Source organism: Vollenhovia emeryi, unplaced genomic scaffold, assembly GCF_000949405.1.
Source record: "Vollenhovia emeryi isolate VEMERY1.0 unplaced genomic scaffold, V.emery_V1.0 DF939133.1, whole genome shotgun sequence".
NCBI lineage: Eukaryota > Metazoa > Arthropoda > Insecta > Hymenoptera > Formicidae > Vollenhovia > Vollenhovia emeryi.
This window is the reverse complement of record NW_011967233.1, coordinates 1,462,510-1,475,445: the sequence shown is the minus strand read 5'-3', so window position 1 is coordinate 1,475,445 and position 12,936 is coordinate 1,462,510. Positions and strand designations below refer to the sequence as shown.

General features: G+C 43.3%; 2 protein-coding genes across 3 annotated transcripts in view; one reads left to right on the top strand and one right to left on the bottom strand.

The window, feature by feature from the left end:
- LOC105567885 (organic cation transporter protein) overlaps positions 1–3,565 on the top strand; it is a 34,009-nt gene extending 30,444 nt beyond the window's left edge. The window contains exons 13-17 of the mRNA XM_012023126.1: positions 890–995; positions 1,091–1,194; positions 1,514–1,728; positions 1,826–2,001; positions 2,894–3,565. Of these exons, the coding sequence (XP_011878516.1) occupies positions 890–995; positions 1,091–1,194; positions 1,514–1,728; positions 1,826–2,001; positions 2,894–3,112 (820 nt within the window). The 3' untranslated portion in view covers positions 3,113–3,565. The remainder of the gene's footprint in view (positions 1–889; positions 996–1,090; positions 1,195–1,513; positions 1,729–1,825; positions 2,002–2,893) is intronic.
- LOC105567886 (organic cation transporter protein-like) overlaps positions 3,352–12,936 on the bottom strand; it is a 42,359-nt gene continuing 32,774 nt past the window's right edge. For both annotated transcript variants that reach the window (XM_012023129.1, XM_012023128.1), the window contains exons 2-10: positions 11,765–12,026; positions 8,337–8,547; positions 6,873–7,131; positions 6,419–6,611; positions 6,073–6,291; positions 5,779–5,993; positions 5,346–5,521; positions 5,091–5,263; positions 3,352–4,542 (exon numbers count right to left, since the gene is read on the bottom strand). In XM_012023129.1, the coding sequence (XP_011878519.1) occupies positions 4,434–4,542; positions 5,091–5,263; positions 5,346–5,521; positions 5,779–5,993; positions 6,073–6,291; positions 6,419–6,611; positions 6,873–7,131; positions 8,337–8,547; positions 11,765–12,015 (1,806 nt within the window). In that variant the 5' untranslated portion in view covers positions 12,016–12,026 and the 3' untranslated portion in view covers positions 3,352–4,433. The remainder of the gene's footprint in view (positions 4,543–5,090; positions 5,264–5,345; positions 5,522–5,778; positions 5,994–6,072; positions 6,292–6,418; positions 6,612–6,872; positions 7,132–8,336; positions 8,548–11,764; positions 12,027–12,936) is intronic.

Below are 12,936 nucleotides of genomic sequence, written 5' to 3'. Positions count from 1 at the left end.
GGTCCAAGTTCTAGTTTCGAGAAATGTGCAGCCAATCAACTTTGCTGCAAGTTAATTGCCTACACATTTCTTGAAACTAGAACTTGAACTAAGTTCTAGCATCGTGGACGCAGGCTTTAATAGACGTTTAAATAAGCGTCTTATTCAGATCTAATTTCAAGGACACGTAGTCGTCTAAATCAACCAAAATTTAGACGACTACATCAATCGGTCTTTGTTGTTGAAAAGACGTTGATTAGACGTCTTTTAAACTGAAAATTTCTTACCGGGATCAAGTTATTATTTTATATTACTTTTGTTAGTGGCTGTCTGGCTCTTTGAAACGATACTGCCTTTAGTTCTTGACTTGTAAGGTACGTGACTGAATATTTAAAAAAATATAAAGTACCAACAATTAATATTGTTGAAAATTTTTCTGATTAATTTTTCAGTATAATGTCAGTCTTATGTCATTTCCTACTGAAAATGTCTAAGAAATTGATCTTTTATATGTGCATATCATAAATGTTTATTTCTTGAAATTAATATTTATGAAAAAAATTGTTTAACAGAAAATATTTACTTAAGGCCAGTGGTTTCACTGTGAAACCAAAGTCCAAGTAGTGTATTAGAATAATACATTTCTTGAAATTGCTTAATGGACAGTTATTTACAAGTATTTATACGTATAATATTGTAAATGTCTGACCTTCTTTAAAAGGCTTTTTTTCCTTGGGCTTCAAAGGATTAAATGAGATTTACAGTTTTCCAATGGACAGCGTTACGATTTCTAGAAATTTATGTTGTTCTTAGAAATTCATACAATTGTAAGCTCGTTTCACTCTTACCCGCGTCTCGTCTTGCGTCCTCCAAACTTTTCGCTGAAATAGAACACTGTTTCGCTGTTAAGATGGTTCGTCGCCAACGGCAGATTAGATAAAATGGTGCAGAAGTTGCAACGAATAGCGAAGATCAACAGGAAGTGCCCCGACATGCGCATCTACGAGGTCTTCGTCGTAAGTAAGACTAATAATAATGAGATGCAAAGCTGGAACATGCAACTGTGGCACGGCTCGCGTATCGTTCACCGTCCACCTTATTATCTTTACAGAGAAACTTGACCGCAGTCGATTCCCAAAGGGAAAGCGCGACCATCTTCGATATCCTGAAGTCACCGCGCTTGGCGAAGAACACCGTCCTGCTAATCTTCTTTTGGTGAGTAAGGCGCAACTTCATTTCCCCGCTGCCGCTTCGTCGTCCACTTCTTTACTCGATACTTTATCTTCTTTGACTTCGCGGAACATTAATTTTTCAAGATATCGCATTTCCATCTTACCGCAGGATATATCTCGACGTAATCCCCTTCCCCGAAAATAGCTTCAGAGCCTGGCGATGCATCTCAGATCTTATCCACTAAATTTATACCGCGCTGTTGCCTTCGAGATCGGACGCTATATTCCGCTTTCCACTTTAATGCATTAGATACGTCGGCGTACGGCGATGAAGTTACGGATGTATTCTCGGTGCTTTCTAGGTCCTTGACGATGATAGCTTTCGACGGCCACGTATACTCCCTCAAGCTGATCCCGAGCTCGGTGTTCGTGTCCTTCTCCCTCGCCTGCGCGACGGAGCTGCCGGCCGGGCTGTTGCTGACGTTGCTACTGGACCGCTGGGGTCGCCGATTCTGCGGATTTATCACTCTGGCCATGACTTGCCTCTTCAGCTTCGCCGAACTGCTGTTACAGTCGAGTGAGCACATGCACACGTGCCTCCGAATGTACCTTTTGAATAAAATCGAGCGACCGTGCCGCGGTCCCTCGTCTAACGCGTTTTTATTGTTCCGCAGTCGCAGCGAAGCTGTCCATGTCGGTGCTTTCGCGATTTTGCTTGAATATGTCAGCCAACGTGGGCCTCCAGTACGCCGCCGAGTTGCTGCCGACACCCATCAGGACCCAAGGCGTCGCACTGATCCATATTTTTGGCATTATCGCCCATTCCGTCGCGCCATACGTGGTGGATAGCGTAAGTGGTTTTTCGTATTCTTCAGTTGGAAAGAAGATATCGGTGAAACTCTTAAGGGGGAGGGGATACACTGTTGAAGTCATGAAAATGGGTGATTTTCTAACTTCTTTTTCATATGTAAAATATAAACCAAAAATTATGCATTTTCTTTAACTGAAGCTTGATTCTTACACGATATTGATCAATTTTGGTCAAATATTTTGGTGACAGTAACAGTGTAATACAGCATATCGCAGCTAGCGTTGCACGGAATACATGGGGACTGGTTGACAGGATACAATTGTTATCCGAAATAAATAAACGACAGGTGCTTATTAAACTACAGACCAGTGGCTATGGTTCATCGGGCCGGATTTTTGAAAGATTAATTTTTTTATTTGTTCGACAAGTTTAAACTGAAACTCAAAAATGTCAAGCATAAATTGGAACTCTTTTTTACTGCAAAAAATGCACGAATACAGTTATGAAAAAAATGTCTCGATGGACGATAGAGATTCAATATCACGAGCAGATTGCGCTTTGTTTAAAGTAAACCGGTTGATTTTTTAATGCTAGATGCTGTCAACCAGGTCAGGAAACATGGTTTTCAGAAAAACGCGTTAAAAATAACTAGTTAGTTACTAATTTAAGTATATCGTGTTTTCAAGTCGCACCAGTGCGAATTTTTATGAAAAATGTCGGCATGTATATATAAGTCTGTTTGATCCATAAAAATCTATAACAAAATACGATACAGCTGTGTGAAAATAGGCCTTGTAGGCGCCGAGTGCTGCAGAGCGCTCATGCCAAAAGTTCTGGCGCCGCAAATATTAAGAATTGTAACTTTACGTATTGAAAATATCATTTTTTATACTTCAAATTCACTTGTTAAAAAATGTCGAAATTGTTGTAGGCCAAGATTTGGGACGGGCTGCCGATGATGATTATCAGCATCGTGTCGTTCGCAGCCGCCACCCTGGTGTTGTTCCTACCGGAGACGCTCGGTCGCGATCTCCCGCAGACCCTACGGCAGGGGGAGGACTTCGGCAAGGAGCAAAGCTTCTGGACACTGCCCTGCTGCGAGCGGCCGCATTCGAATCGACATCGGCATTATCGTACACGCGAGCTGTAGTCTTTTCAATTCCATTGTACAACAATCCTCGGCGATCGTCGAAGAAAACGTTAAGTTAATATTAGTTAAGGAAAGAAATTTGCGCCGCGCGTTCGCGCGCGTGGCACGTGACAATACTATAAATAATTAAGCTCCTTTCCGTACGAATTAATAAAGTTCTTAGACAAGGTCGGGATAATCTTCCGATCTGAGCATTTTCTGAGAGGGGATACTGAGAGAGTAAATGCGTGAGAACAGAATTTACACGATGGTAAAACAACTTGTCCTTTTATTTTACACTGTGAATCACCATTAGATGACAATGAGTGAAATGGCATCGACATCTTCCGTGATTATCAAAGAAATCTTCAGGTTTGGCAGTGAAGGATGAAAAATGTGTCTTTATGCGGTGAACGCCGTGCCGGCCTATGTACATTATCATAAATTACATACCTAAATATATATAACATAAAAGTCTTCTATTCATATAACGAAAATATAACGATTGCCATCGCTGTTAAACAATTCCGCACCTATTCTTGATGATGCATCGAGAAAGCGTCGGCAGCCGCTTTTTAGCTGTTCGCACGGTTTTTCTCAAGTCCGTTGCACCTTTTCAAGAATATCAAGTGTAACAAGGCGATCTCCGTATCTTGGCACAGAAAATGAGTCGTCTTTTACATATCGCGGGTCGGAGACGCTACCCGGGCAAGACGAGGGACGACGTGCAAAGAACTGGGCGTCTCTTTGTAATAGAATATTCTGATTCCACCGAGAGCAGCGGAACTGTGTATATGAATACAGGTGCGCGATATTTGCGTTTACTCGTGAGTGAAACGTACAACGTTTGGCGCACCAGGCTCCGCCATTCTGCGCGATAATCTCCGTGTAAAAAAATTGGATACGTCGATGTTAGACCGATCACGAGCCTCGTGATATACCGCGAATGGTAGGTGAAAAAGTCGGCTCGCTCGTCACGGTCTCCATTTTCATTAAAACTATACTTAGTCAAATAGCTTTGTACACACAGCTGCGTCCTGAAGAAGAGTGGCGGGTCGAAGTCGCGAGGAAGCGACCCGGAAGAAGTAATCTAGCACTCTCGAGACGATCGCGTAGACCTCGAAGTTGCGAATTCACCTTCGCATTCGTGTCCATTTGAGCGTGCACCTGAACGTCGAATGCGTAGAGTCGAGCCCCGCGTTTCTCACTTCGTATTTCTGTCCCGCTTCACCACATCGTCCCATCATTCACAATCAGTTTAACACTTAAGATCACAAACGCGGTGACTCGACCGCGATATTTACAACGATTTGGCAAATTATTTGGCGAATATCGCCGGCCGTTATAATCTCGTACAGTCTACAGTTTGAATATTGTCGTGATGGAAGGCTGCGTTTGTCATTCCCACCTTCTTCTTCTTCTCCCTCAGCGATTTCTTCACTTTTGGGGTCCTGCAAACATTCCGACATAGTTGATGGACAAGGTTTGCATAATTATTATCATGAGAAATACAGACTCTAGATATTTCTCTTAGCTTGAATCTAATGCAAAAAGAGACGAGAGGGAATGGAAAAGGAGGAAAGACACGTTTATCCTGAAAATCATGTAAACGTGGCACTTCGAAAAATTTTATGAGGGTTTTTTTCAAAATTTACCTTCTATTTTACTAGTAATTATACTTAGTATACATTTTACAAGTTACTAGTAAAATGTATGGTAAAATTTCAAAAAACTCTCATAAAATTCGCCAAATTCCACAATTACATGATTTTTAAGAGTAAATTTTCAGATAAAATTCTCTTCGTGCAGAAAAAGCAGAACAAGAAGTGCTGGTGAAGTCAAAATGACATCAAAATGATACAGTAATTGTCAAAAGTCATATACAGTATTTTGATCGTGACAGAAAATCGATCAAATTATGATTTTGAAATTTAGAGATGCTGTAAATGACGCGGTTTGCAAAGAATTTTAATATACATATAATATATAGAGAACTCACGAGGATATGCAAGGAATCCACCAAAAGCTCTGATCCGTGCCGAAGTCGTTGCCCTCCTGCAGAGTTTCGGGCAACTCTTGGTCCAAGGTTTCCGGTAGCGCCAGCGTTATGAATGCATCAACGAACGACAGGAGGCCGAGAGCGATCAGCGGTAAATGCTGGTTGACGTCGGCCTGAAAGCGACAGTGACGATTGATCCACTTGATCGAATAGATTTCGTTAATCGCGACCTCGCAAATTCCCAGGATACTTTACCAAGTAAATCACGTAGGGCCCAATGATGTGAGCGACATAGCCAATAATGTGAATCAGGGACACACCTTGCGCCCGCACTACGGTCGGCAACATCTCGGCCGCGTATTGGAAACCGATATTCGCGGCGATATTGACACCGAGGCGCGCCAAAATCGCCATAGTGACGGTTAGTCCACCTGAAACATCGCGGGTCATGTAAATGCGACGTGCTGCAGGATTTACAAGCGCTACTCGCGATCCGACGAAGCTTGGATCGCAGCTCGCAAAGTCGCATAATCGAAAATCCCATCTCTCCGCGCGCGCGCGCTTCCGTTTTATCTTCCCTGCCTTTCTCGTGACAAGTTTACGTTTCCCGTGTTGTTCCGAGACAAAGGCGAGTAAGTCCGACGACAACGGAGCTAATCGACCCGTCGCGAGTGACAATGTAATTTACCGGCGGGAGTGGCGATAGCGATGAAAGAGAAAATGCCGCATATGAACATGGAAGCGAAGCCCATCCATCGTCTGCCCCATCTGTCGAGGAAGAGCGCCAGCAGAATCGCCGCAGGAAGTTCGGTCAACGAGGCCAGAGAGAACGATGTGAACACGTCGGGATCCAACAGTTTCATGTTCCAAACGTGTCCGTCGAATACCAGAATGATCAACAGCCTGGAAGCCAACCGGTCCGATCAATGGTCGTTTCAAACGGGGGGGAAAGTGGGTCGTGCCTAATCTTCCTGGCGCTTACCAGTAAATGACGAGCATGACGGTGATGCGAGCCAATCGGGGCAACTTGAAGAGATGCACGACCGTGTACTGATTGTGTTTCTGGTCCTTCTCGATCATGTTTCTGCAGCTCCTTTCAAACTCCTCGAACACCTCTTGCTTCACTTCCTTGCCGTTGACCTTGGCGAATTTCTTCAGCATGCCGATCGCCTTGTCAATCTTGCCGCTCATGATGTACCACCTAGCAGACGTAAACAGGTCAACTACACATATAGACAACATCGTCGATCGACGAGACATTTCTCGCTGGATTAGAATTATTTGTATTGCAAATTTCATGCGGTACCAAGAAGAGTAAAGGCAAGTACCGTGCACTTTCTGGGACAAGCCATGGGCCGAGGAAAGCGACGATCATCGGAAATGCTGTGACGACGCTTAAAATTCTCCAATCTGCGATCCAGAATGCGAGCCACGGCAGGAGACTGGCGGCGATGGCGAAGTAAATCCCAAAGGACATGTTTGCCACCAGAGTTCGGTACTTCGGGCCGACGTACTCGATCACTGCGGCCAAAAGTTATCGTCAGTAATGACGGCTGATTGTGAGCGTAACGGCGACGGAGATATCGCAATAATAATTTCCGTCGCGTTGGAAGTCTAAGTTCAAGTCGTAAGTTCAAGACTTGTTCACTCTTAATCGAAACTACTCAGTAATGCAGAAACGGAAATACCTAGTCAAAACGTCTCCTCAACAGGCTGCTTTATTCGGACAGAAAATGAATTTAAGTCCTCCGTGACTTTTCGTTCAGTCGCGACGATACGTACCGATAATGAAAAGCACGTTGAAACAATTGTCGAACGACGAGCCGACGATCATCCTCGCGACGCAGAAGGACCAAAAGCTGTTGCAGAAGGCCGTCGCGATGGAGGCGAAGAATCCTACCGCGTTGCAAGATACCAGTGCCGGGATTCTGCCGTAGTGATCGGCTATGTAGCCGAATATCAGGCCGCCGATAATGCTGCCGATGAAGAAGGCCGATTGGGCCGCGGAGCCGAGAAAAGTCTTGTCGCAAACCCATTCGAGCTGGCAAAATAACGCACGTTTATACAATCGCGAAGGGATTCATTATTAGCAGGACTCCTCAGCTCGTTACGGCCATGTTGGAAGGTGTGACATCGTAGTGTAACTACACGGAGATAATCTTCTCTTAAAGTTTATCCTGAAAATCATGTGATCGCGGGGGCAACGTGGCGTTTCGAAGAATTTTATGAGAGTTTTTAAAATTTTAGCATACTTTTTACTGGTAAAATTTCTGGTTTATTTACTTATAAAGCACAAAAATTCTCAGCGCGTCATTACTCGCTTCTGACGTCACGATCCAACATGGCGGCAGTGAGTACGCAGGAGCCTTAATAATATATTGCCATCACGATGACGTTTATTTATCAGCGTCTTTATAGATAGATGTATGCTGCGAGTACATGCCAAAGTAATTTTTATAAATAATTTCTATCATCGTTATGCCGATGGAAATATTTTACTGAAGGTATAATGAAAATTTTGCTGAAAAATATTAGACAGTTTCTCTCAATTGACCCCGTTTCATTATCATTTTGTTAACATTTCAGTAAAAATTTAGTGAAAAATATTATCATTATCATTTTCATTAACAGTATAACACAGTTTTTAGTTAAATCCAATAAATTTTATATCTAAAACATTTTCATAATTTTTGCATTACGTTTCAACAGCATACTTTAACTTTCCTTCTATGTTTCATAGTACTTCATTGACTTTCACGAGGAAAATTATGATTCGCTTTACATTCGATAATTTTTCAATAACTTTCATTGCACCGTTCATTGATTTTACAATATTTTCGGCAAAATATTTCCATCGGGATAGTCTTATACAATTGCAACGCGGAGGAACTTGAATTGCGTACGTAAAACGTCAAATACATGTGCAGTGCACACAATCGAAGCTTACACCACTTCGTTTCAGTTGCAACAAATACTAATGACGTCACCGGTATGGTAATCGATTTTTATCTCGGTTATTACGCAACGCCAAAAAATACCGGTATGCGAACGGTAATTTTGGTACCGGTTTCCCTCTCGCTTCCGCGAGAAGATGACAATGAAGCTGCGCGCTCGGCAAGAAGAGGACGAGGATAAATACGGCGAAGTTGATGGCTCGCTAAACGCGTCAGTCGGCAAATTTATTAATCAATTAGCCACGGCGACAGTGATTCACGGCGAGTGAATTTAATGCCGCGTTTTAGTTACCTCGGCGGCGATCGAGGCGTACGGTATCATCGTGTGGTTGAAGGTCCATCCTTGCTTGCACCGGACTATCGGCCACGACAAATTGGCCTTCCTGACGCCCTGCTCCAAGAGTTCAGTGTAATTTACATCGTACATGTAGCATCTCGAGAACGACGTGGCGCTCTCCAGCCTCAATTCCTCGTTGGTGGCCGGGGGTATCCCTACCGCGATTCTGTCGCAACCCAAGACACAAACAAAATCGTTAGGGGGGGGGGGGGTAAGAATAAACCCGCGCGATGACGTTTCCAATGCCCCGCTAATTTCGCTATTGCACGTGACGAAAAGCTATTCGAGTGACGCGCGCCAAATAAAAGGCGCGCTCGTCGTAATCTAACCGCGTTGCGCGCGAGTCACGCTGGCTCGCGATTATAGCAAGTGGATTCCTTCGGGGAGGCGCCATTCTCGCCCGAGGAACGCGATCACGCGTTCCTGTACGTCCCACGGAAGACAAAACGACAGTTTTATCTTCCGTCCGAAGAGATAAACGCGTTTCCACCATTCCCGGAGTGTTTATCCTTAACAACAATAATCACTCGAATATCTTATTCTATAGAATCAACTATCTCAAGAATGTACTGGGAACATTCCTGTGATATCTTTTACCCTGCGATATCCTCCAAATATTCGCAGAATTCGCTTCAACGGCAGACTTAGGCCCGGTTTCATCAAACGTCGCTTAACTATCTTAGTTCAATTCACGTTTGTCTCGTTCTAAAGTGACAGTTGAGACAAAGAATGAATTAAGCTGAGTGTCAAGTTAAGCGACGTTGGCGAAACCTTGAGGATATTTCGCGCGACGACGAACCCCTTTTATTCTCATCCCGTTTTAAGTTGCGTCGCGGCTGATTTTAATGATACGCTTCGTGTTTGCCAAACAACTCCGCGGTTTCTCGGGGGGAGAAAGTGAGGAGGAAAAGCCCGCTTTCAGGCAGTCTTTCAAAGAAGAAAAAAAATCATTCTTCTCTCTTATTCTCTCGCCCCCCCCCCCTCTGCCTCTGTCTCTGCCTCTGCCTCTGTCTCTGCCTCTGCCTCTGTCTCTGCCTCTGCCTCTGCCTCTCGTGGAATTCCCATAGAATCCCTTCGAGGTCGTTAACCAAACTGGTTTTCTACTTCTTCAGATATGGAGAAACCGCCGATCGAGTGATCTGAATCACCGCAACAATGGACTTTCCTATGTGACAGTCATGCGGGAAACGTCTGGCGCAATTATCCCCGCGCGACACGCGTTCCGGTAAAAAACGCCGGACGATTAAATTATTCCGAGATGCTTGAAAGCGCGCGAAAAAAAACCGTTTCAACGAAAAACGTGTTCGCCAAAAAATTTGGAAATTACGCTTGCCAAGCGAATGATCTCGCCACGCGCATGTTCCGCCTACAATTTTCATTGGCGCGGCTTATGCCCCACTTAAGGGGGGAAAAAAAGAAAAAAAAGACGCAATTATGCACTTCTATTTGTATAACACGTTCACGGCGGACAGTCTTACAAGAAGTGTAACGTAATTAGACGTAATTATATTTCTTACTCCGTTCAAGAAAAATGTTCTTTTCGCGGTACGAGGACGAAATTATTCGGACGTGAATTAAGTCGCGTTTAACAACGTTTTAACAACGTTTAACGCGGAAGAAGAGTTTGTCGTCTCATACATGTTGTTACTCTCGAGTGGCGCAATCGCAAAATAATACCTTATCGTCGCTACCTCCGGTTTGAAACATCATGCGTTGGATTTTGGGGAAAACCCGACAAGTGCGCCGCTACGCGGAGACAATTTCCTCTTAAAAGAGTGAGAACGCGTGTCCATAGGTAAATGGCCCCATTTTTTTCGCATTCGATTTTGGTCACAAAGTAGGTACCAAACGAAAGGTCTTATCAAGCTGATTACAAGTCAGTCTCAGGTGTTCCTTTAACGTTCCAGAGATATCGGGCTTCAAGGTACCAGTGCCGAATGCTTTTGGCCGAACCTATTTGGTTAGATTATAGAAAATAAAAGAGCCCGAGATAATAATTTACTTAATCACCTAAAACTTTCTTAGGTTCATAGAAAATGCAGGACGATGCCATTAGCATCGACCATTGGGGAAACTTTTCAGTCGACTCCAACTCGGTTTTGGAATTTTTGAAGCACGATATCTCTGGAACGTTAAATAGGTACACTCTGAGACTGACATATCTGCGATCATCTTGACAAGACCTTCCGTTTGGTACTTACTTTGTGACCAAAATCGAATGCGAAAGAAATAGGGCCGATCTTGTTCTCACTCTTTATCTTGAAAATCGTGTAATCGTGGATCAACCTTTTTTTTTTGAAGAACCTTCTGAGGTTTTTAATTGTACCATACATTTCATTACTAAAATTTCTCATAAACGTATTAGTAAAAACTCTCGTAAAATTCTTCGAAATGCCGTGTTGTCCCACAATTACACGATTTCCAGGATAAATTTTAAGAGAAAACTCTCTCGGTGTAGCAATTATTTATTTTTCGCTTCAAGCAAGATAAACACTAAGGCCCGGGCTCACAGTGGCTAGTTACACAAATATATCAATATATATGTATATATTTTTTAAACTTATTTGCGAAGATGCGACTTGTCAAAATCTAACCTTGTAAATAGCTTACCGAATTTTGTATCAGTGGCATCACTACTTAACAACTAGTTAAACTAACTAGCCACTGTGAGCCCGGGCCTTAGATCTAACTGATTCATTAGAACCTCTCGTGTATTTGAATAATACAAATTTATTATTATGAAAAGTAGATGAGATAATATATATATACATATATATATAGCTCTTTGTGCGTATTTTTATTTTAATTGCTACGCTACAATTCGGAGAAATGTAATTGCAGCTTTAAAATATCCTCAAATGATACTTTCTCAGGAGAAGGTTGAATTGCTCGAGAAAATATTAAATATTTAACCGTCAATAATCTAAAAATTATTGTCGTTCTTGGAAAGACGGGCGAAACGATGCAGAGAGTTTGAGACACACTATATGCACATAGGCAAAAAGTCCAACATGCAAGGGTGAAGCTATATATAAGCCAAGCCGACCGTGGCCCAAGGTCTTGGTCAGCTCGAGCCGACTGGACTTGAACTGTCGTTATGAAATAAAGATGAAGATAATTTCGCTGCCTCCTCGTTCTTTGCTATTGCGAGGCTCGTCCCGGGCGTTGTTAAGCTTACGAATCTCGGGAATCTTTTGTCTCTCGGAACCCACTCGCGCAAAAACAGATCCGTGGAAGTTACTTGGTGCAAATTATTTATACATATAAATTTCTTATTACTCCATTTATTTTCCTTATCTCTTCAGATGTGAAAAATCGTTTACTTCGATTTCGGAATATGCGCTCGAAGCATCGCGAGATCTGTGCCGCCTCATCGAACTTACCTCTCGTAATCCGTAAGATTGTAGTGGTCCAACTCCGGTATGGTGCACCAGTGCTCGGCGGGCACGAGAGTGAGGAAGAATTGCGCGAAGTACAAAAAGGCGTAGACGAAGGTGAACGGTAGGAGCAGAATGAACAGGAACCACTGGTACCTGCTCGCTTCGCCGACGTACGGCAGGATATCGTCGAAGGTCTCGATCTTCGCGGGACCGTTGCCCTCCTCGACTTTCGTGGACTCGACCATGACCGTCATCGTCGCAGTATCTGGAAAGAGACGACCGTGACTCCCTTAAAAGAATGTTTTCCACGACTAACGGCGGGGAAAAGATCGCCGGGTATCGGCGGTCCCGTTCGCTGGAACGTGAGACATGCTAGGACAAAGAACAAAATACATAATACGACAATGAGACAAGGCGTCTCGCTATCATTAATCATTGTACCGCTAATGAGCCGAGCATCTGCGCTTTTAAGTGACGACGCGCGCAGGAAGAGGAAGTTGTGTGAATAAAAGACTGCCGACAAGAAAAGCGCCATGACGCGTGCGATTGGTCTTATTAATTACAATATTTTTATGTTAAATGCCCGCCCGGCGCCGCGGAACGTCGAAGTTGGTGTAAATTATTTAGAAAGAGAGAATCTGCTGTCAGGTTAAAGCCAGCGGCTCGACGAACGACGGCGTATGATAATCAAGGGAATATAAGAGGTCACGTAAGATTATTTTATATCAATATAAGCGAAAAGTAGACGATTGAAGCAAACAAACAGTAAAGAACGTCTGCTCTGCAGCACTCGTTGAGATCAATTTCTACCGGCTCTGCGTCGTTTATCTCCGCGAAATTCGCAGAATCGCTCGCCCTGCTTACAATATTAGGTAGAATACGATTAGATTACATTAGACGTCGTGCAATTTCAATGCAAATAAATAAGAGTCTTACTAATTTACATTGAAATTGCATGGAATCTAATGTAATCTGATCATATTTTATCCGCGATGTAAAGAATATCAGGTGAAACGTTGCGCATATAACCAATTTTTGGGGCAAATTGTTCATTGGTTCTTGCCGCGTTCAACCGCAAGTGATTTGCAGTTTGAAAGTTTGGGGCAAATTTCAGATTGGTCACTAGTGCGCATCCACGGGAATGTTACACCTGATATTCTTACATTATGGTGTTA